This window comes from Hoplias malabaricus, chromosome 18 (genome assembly GCF_029633855.1).
Source record: "Hoplias malabaricus isolate fHopMal1 chromosome 18, fHopMal1.hap1, whole genome shotgun sequence".
NCBI classification, from domain to species: domain Eukaryota; kingdom Metazoa; phylum Chordata; class Actinopteri; order Characiformes; family Erythrinidae; genus Hoplias; species Hoplias malabaricus.
In genome coordinates this window covers 31,272,573-31,280,428 of record NC_089817.1, presented here as the reverse complement: position 1 = coordinate 31,280,428, position 7,856 = coordinate 31,272,573, and the positions used below count along the sequence as shown (strand labels likewise).

At 34.3% G+C, this 7,856-nt stretch overlaps 1 protein-coding gene across 1 annotated transcript; it reads right to left on the bottom strand.

The window, feature by feature from the left end:
* Positions 1-6,306: 6,306 nt before the first annotated feature.
* On the bottom strand, positions 6,307-7,326 carry LOC136674442 (trace amine-associated receptor 13c-like). The gene is made up of 2 exons (XM_066650448.1): positions 6,888-7,326; positions 6,307-6,665 (listed from the first exon to the last, which is right to left on the bottom strand). The coding sequence occupies exons 1-2, from the start codon at positions 7,324-7,326 to the stop codon at positions 6,307-6,309; spliced, it is 798 nt and encodes a 265-aa protein (XP_066506545.1).
* Positions 7,327-7,856: the final 530 nt, after the last annotated feature.

The following is a 7,856-nucleotide window of genomic DNA, read 5'->3' as shown; positions in this document are numbered from 1 at the left end:
CTGTAATAGATATTGATTTACCTGATCCAGCTTTGTTTAAGGTTACTGAACTAAGAGCTGTGCCTATTTGCCATGTCTATTTATACATGTGTTAACCCTCCCACTGACCAATGAATGGTCGCTCTGCATTAAATATTCACAGATTTAATTTTCAGGAGTATGTCATTACTTCCCATGTGGGTCATCTGAGAATAACATAGGGTGTATGATGTATTTTCTATGACACAGAATATAGGGAATATAATATTAGTATCATCTACTATTTATTTTTAAATATAAAAAACAAGAAAACTGATGCCTGTGTTTATATATTATGAGACAAACTTTATGCTCCTTTTTTAATTTCTGCATTTATTGGTCCTGACCTCCACATTTCTATTAAACACAAGTACAGAATAAAAAAAAACAAAAACACATGTAAACAAAGACATTGATACAAAACACCAAAGCTTTTACAGACCTTCCAATGACTAGGATATGTATTTTGGGTATTTCCTGTTTTTAAGTGCCAGAAACACCTCTGTGACAATGGCTATATGACTTATGGTAGTCTGGCAAAACTAGGCTTGCCCAGTTTCTCTTTGCTATTTTTAATTTTTTTTTATTAATATTTTTAGGAGAAATCCAAATAATTCCTGGAGGCTTCTTAAGAAGCTCAACTCTGTACATAGCCCTCCTACAGCCTTGACTTAAGAGAGCTGTTGTAGTCAGAAGCATAATTTCCTCATACTACTAAACCATACTGTAGATAAAATATTGTCAGTTTATTCATATTTGTAATGAACTCACAAACAATATTGAAATTCATTTGTATCCTTATTGAACCTAAATAGAAACATTGTGTTTGTGACTGTAATGGTGTTGTGACTTGCTATATTCGGTGAAGCAGAAAACATGGAATATGGCCTGTATCCTGTGACAGAGTTATTTATTTTACTTATCTAATTTAATTTTCCAATAATATGGGGAATTAATAAACATTACTGTAAAATATAACAATTTGGAATATTTCCCAAGGGTTCACATGCTCAAATACCACTCAGATAAGTAATCATGGCACATTTTCCTCAACAAATAAATGGCCAAATCTGTTCAATTCAGGATCAGGGGAAAGGAAATCACTACTATAAATCATGGAGATGTACAAGTAAATGTGAGATAAGCCAATAAACATCACAGAATATTACAAGTTGGGAAAAAGTCACGATACAAATTTGCATGATTGTATCGAATCAGTGAAAAGATCATTTCTAACATCTCCTGCAAACATATATTAAAATTATAAATAGGATTATTAGATGAGTCGACACATATAATATAATTCACACATAATATATTACAATATTTGCAATAAATGCTGTAAACACATGCATAATGAAGAAAGCTGGGTTGTGATTTTGCTAAGTCTTTGTCAGTCTGGATTTAAATCCCATCAGAAAGCAAATTAAACCTGGAAGATGAAGGGTCATATATTCTACAAGTCATAATGAGTTTTACAGACACTCTGAACCACTGATAGAAAATGGCATATATTATTGGATTAATGGAAGAATTAAAGAATAAAAGCCAGCCAAAAAAAGTCCACATTATCGATGAAGTATTGAAAGTTTCGAGTGAAAAAGAAGTTAAATAAAATGGTATCCAACAAAGGAGATACACACAAATAACCAAGCTCAATTTTTTGGCTGCTTTGGTCTCAGAAGAGCCTGGAACTTTGGCTTCTTGTTCTTTTGAGACACTATTGCACACAGCTCTTACAGCTTTGGCTTGACGTCTCGCCACTTTGAAGATCAACCCGTACAGTATCAGTATAACAAAGAAAGGGATTAGAAATGAAAGCACAAAGTCAAAAATCAGCCAGGAATATTTCATGAGCAGAAGACATTCACCATAGCATGTGGAATATAACTGTGTTGAAATGAGATGGTCACTAAAGTACATATATATTACACAATACATCAGACAGAAAGACCAGCCTAGGATTATGCATATAGACATTTTACACACAGTGACTCTACTGGGATAGAGCAAGGGGTCACACACAGCAATGTACCGATCTACTGCAATTAAAACCAGGCTTAACACAGATGCAAACACTGACAGAGAACTGATCAGTGGGAAAAATATGCACACCAATTTTCCAAGATACCAACATGAGTCTATCAGTTGCATTATGTTCCCAGGCATAACAATCAATCCCACAATAAGATCAGCCACAGCCAGAGAGAGGATGATCAGGTTGGTTGGAGTGTGGAGCTGCTTGAAGTGAGAGATGGAGATAATCACCAGCAGGTTCAGAAACACAGTGCACACAGATATACATGAGAGAACAATGAATAAAAAAATATAAGCAGGGCCTGTTCGGACCTCCTTTCTGCACGATGCGTTGTTGTCAGGAAAGCAGTACTGTACTGTGATGTTTTCATAAACTATGTCATCCATCTGTAATAGATATTGATTTACCTGATCCAGCTTTGTTTAAGGTTACTGAACTAAGAGCTGTGCCTATTTGCCATGTCTATTTATACATGTGTTAACCCTCCCACTGACCAATGAATGGTCGCTCTGCATTAAATATTCACAGATTTAATTTTCAGGAGTATGTCATTACTTCCCATGTGGGTCATCTGAGAATAACATAGGGTGTATGATGTATTTTCTATGACACAGAATATAGGGAATATAATATTAGTATCATCTACTATTTATTTTTAAATATAAAAAACAAGAAAACTGATGCCTGTGTTTATATATTATGAGACAAACTTTATGCTCCTTTTTTAATTTCTGCATTTATTGGTCCTGACCTCCACATTTCTATTAAACACAAGTACAGAATAAAAAAAAACAAAAACACATGTAAACAAAGACATTGATACAAAACACCAAAGCTTTTACAGACCTTCCAATGACTAGGATATGTATTTTGGGTATTTCCTGTTTTTAAGTGCCAGAAACACCTCTGTGACAATGGCTATATGACTTATGGTAGTCTGGCAAAACTAGGCTTGCCCAGTTTCTCTTTGCTATTTTTAATTTTTTTTTATTAATATTTTTAGGAGAAATCCAAATAATTCCTGGAGGCTTCTTAAGAAGCTCAACTCTGTACATAGCCCTCCTACAGCCTTGACTTAAGAGAGCTGTTGTAGTCAGAAGCATAATTTCCTCATACTACTAAACCATACTGTAGATAAAATATTGTCAGTTTATTCATATTTGTAATGAACTCACAAACAATATTGAAATTCATTTGTATCCTTATTGAACCTAAATAGAAACATTGTGTTTGTGACTGTAATGGTGTTGTGACTTGCTATATTCGGTGAAGCAGAAAACATGGAATATGGCCTGTATCCTGTGACAGAGTTATTTATTTTACTTATCTAATTTAATTTTCCAATAATATGGGGAATTAATAAACATTACTGTAAAATATAACAATTTGGAATATTTCCCAAGGGTTCACATGCTCAAATACCACTCAGATAAGTAATCATGGCACATTTTCCTCAACAAATAAATGGCCAAATCTGTTCAATTCAGGATCAGGGGAAAGGAAATCACTACTATAAATCATGGAGATGTACAAGTAAATGTGAGATAAGCCAATAAACATCACAGAATATTACAAGTTGGGAAAAAGTCACGATACAAATTTGCATGATTGTATCGAATCAGTGAAAAGATCATTTCTAACATCTCCTGCAAACATATATTAAAATTATAAATAGGATTATTAGATGAGTCGACACATATAATATAATTCACACATAATATATTACAATATTTGCAATAAATGCTGTAAACACATGCATAATGAAGAAAGCTGGGTTGTGATTTTGCTAAGTCTTTGTCAGTCTGGATTTAAATCCCATCAGAAAGCAAATTAAACCTGGAAGATGAAGGGTCATATATTCTACAAGTCATAATGAGTTTTACAGACACTCTGAACCACTGATAGAAAATGGCATATATTATTGGATTAATGGAAGAATTAAAGAATAAAAGCCAGCCAAAAAAAGTCCACACTATCGATGAAGTATTGAAAGTTTCGAGTGAAAAAGAAGTTAAATAAAATGGTATCCAACAAAGGAGATACACACAAATAACCAAGCTCAATTTTTTGGCTGCTTTGGTCTCAGAAGAGCCTGGAACTTTGGCTTCTTGTTCTTTTGAGACACTATTGCACACAGCTCTTACAGCTTTGGCTTGACGTCTCGCCACTTTGAAGATCAACCCGTACAGTATCAGTATAACAAAGAAAGGGATTAGAAATGAAAGCACAAAGTCAAAAATCAGCCAGGAATATTTCATGAGCAGAAGACATTCACCATAGCATGTGGAATATAACTGTGTTGAAATGAGATGGTCACTAAAGTACATATATATTACACAATACATCAGACAGAAAGACCAGCCTAGGATTATGCATATAGACATTTTACACACAGTGACTCTACTGGGATAGAGCAAGGGGTCACACACAGCAATGTACCGATCTACTGCAATTAAAACCAGGCTTAACACAGATGCAAACACTGACAGAGAACTGATCAGTGGGAAAAATATGCACACCAATTTTCCAAGATACCAACATGAGTCTATCAGTTGCATTATGTTCCCAGGCATAACAATCAATCCCACAATAAGATCAGCCACAGCCAGAGAGAGGATGATCAGGTTGGTTGGAGTGTGGAGCTGCTTGAAGTGAGAGATGGAGATAATCACCAGCAGGTTCAGAAACACAGTGCACACAGATATACATGAGAGAACAATGAATAAAAAAATATAAGCAGGGCCTGTTCGGACCTCCTTTCTGCACGATGCGTTGTTGTCAGGAAAGCAGTACTGTACTGTGATGTTTTCATAAACTATGTCATCCATCTGTAATAGATATTGATTTACCTGATCCAGCTTTGTTTAAGGTTACTGAACTAAGAGCTGTGCCTATTTGCCATGTCTATTTATACATGTGTTAACCCTCCCACTGACCAATGAATGGTCGCTCTGCATTAAATATTCACAGATTTAATTTTCAGGAGTATGTCATTACTTCCCATGTGGGTCATCTGAGAATAACATAGGGTGTATGATGTATTTTCTATGACACAGAATATAGGGAATATAATATTAGTATCATCTACTATTTATTTTTAAATATAAAAAACAAGAAAACTGATGCCTGTGTTTATATATTATGAGACAAACTTTATGCTCCTTTTTTAATTTCTGCATTTATTGGTCCTGACCTCCACATTTCTATTAAACACAAGTACAGAATAAAAAAAAACAAAAACACATGTAAACAAAGACATTGATACAAAACACCAAAGCTTTTACAGACCTTCCAATGACTAGGATATGTATTTTGGGTATTTCCTGTTTTTAAGTGCCAGAAACACCTCTGTGACAATGGCTATATGACTTATGGTAGTCTGGCAAAACTAGGCTTGCCCAGTTTCTCTTTGCTATTTTTAATTTTTTTTTATTAATATTTTTAGGAGAAATCCAAATAATTCCTGGAGGCTTCTTAAGAAGCTCAACTCTGTACATAGCCCTCCTACAGCCTTGACTTAAGAGAGCTGTTGTAGTCAGAAGCATAATTTCCTCATACTACTAAACCATACTGTAGATAAAATATTGTCAGTTTATTCATATTTGTAATGAACTCACAAACAATATTGAAATTCATTTGTATCCTTATTGAACCTAAATAGAAACATTGTGTTTGTGACTGTAATGGTGTTGTGACTTGCTATATTCGGTGAAGCAGAAAACATGGAATATGGCCTGTATCCTGTGACAGAGTTATTTATTTTACTTATCTAATTTAATTTTCCAATAATATGGGGAATTAATAAACATTACTGTAAAATATAACAATTTGGAATATTTCCCAAGGGTTCACATGCTCAAATACCACTCAGATAAGTAATCATGGCACATTTTCCTCAACAAATAAATGGCCAAATCTGTTCAATTCAGGATCAGGGGAAAGGAAATCACTACTATAAATCATGGAGATGTACAAGTAAATGTGAGATAAGCCAATAAACATCACAGAATATTACAAGTTGGGAAAAAGTCACGATACAAATTTGCATGATTGTATCGAATCAGTGAAAAGATCATTTCTAACATCTCCTGCAAACATATATTAAAATTATAAATAGGATTATTAGATGAGTCGACACATATAATATAATTCACACATAATATATTACAATATTTGCAATAAATGCTGTAAACACATGCATAATGAAGAAAGCTGGGTTGTGATTTTGCTAAGTCTTTGTCAGTCTGGATTTAAATCCCATCAGAAAGCAAATTAAACCTGGAAGATGAAGGGTCATATATTCTACAAGTCATAATGAGTTTTACAGACACTCTGAACCACTGATAGAAAATGGCATATATTATTGGATTAATGGAAGAATTAAAGAATAAAAGCCAGCCAAAAAAAGTCCACACTATCGATGAAGTATTGAAAGTTTCGAGTGAAAAAGAAGTTAAATAAAATGGTATCCAACAAAGGAGATACACACAAATAACCAAGCTCAATTTTTTGGCTGCTTTGGTCTCAGAAGAGCCTGGAACTTTGGCTTCTTGTTCTTTTGAGACACTATTGCACACAGCTCTTACAGCTTTGGCTTGACGTCTCGCCACTTTGAAGATCAACCCGTACAGTATCAGTATAACAAAGAAAGGGATTAGAAATGAAAGCACAAAGTCAAAAATCAGCCAGGAATATTTCATGAGCAGAAGACATTCACCATAGCATGTGGAATATAACTGTGTTGAAATGAGATGGTCACTAAAGTACATATATATTACACAATACATCAGACAGAAAGACCAGCCTAGGATTATGCATATAGACATTTTACACACAGTGACTCTACTGGGATAGAGCAAGGGGTCACACACAGCAATGTACCGATCTACTGCAATTAAAACCAGGCTTAACACAGATGCAAACACTGACAGAGAACTGATCAGTGGGAAAAATATGCACACCAATTTTCCAAGATACCAACATGAGTCTATCAGTTGCATTATGTTCCCAGGCATAACAATCAATCCCACAATAAGATCAGCCACAGCCAGAGAGAGGATGATCAGGTTGGTTGGAGTGTGGAGCTGCTTGAAGTGAGAGATGGAGATAATCACCAGCAGGTTCAGAAACACAGTGCACACAGATATACATGAGAGAACAATGAATAAAAAAATATAAGCAGGGCCTGTTCGGACCTCCTTTCTGCAAGATGCGTTGTTTTCAGGAAAGCAGTACTGCACTGTGATATTTTCATAAACTATGTCATCCATCTTCGATACACACAGATTAACTTATTGAAAATGATCCCAATGTACCATTCAGTAAAACTAAACTAAGACATTTATATGTTTGGCATCTCTTTTTATACATGTATTTACCCTCCCACTGGCCAATGAATGCTTTGTTTATGTCATTGCCTACTTTGACATGTAAGAATATGTCATCTCACACCATGTAGGTGATCTGAGAATAGTTCAGGCATGATCAGTTATTTACAATGACAAAACATTTAGGGAATGACTAAGAGGACATAAATACAGATAAACCTAAACATTACAGCTAAAGTCAAAACACAAACAAAAACTACATTTGTTTTTAATTTCATACTCAGTGGTGTCCCTTAATTTACTGTGATTACCCAAATCAATTATGAATGTTAATATCCTTTAAAATACTTTCAGATTTGAGTAAAAGTTAAATATAATAAATAAATAATTAATTATTTTAAAATTTGAATACAATGGAATAGAATATGGAACATGGAACTGTTGTAGTAGGCTGATTAATATATATATATATA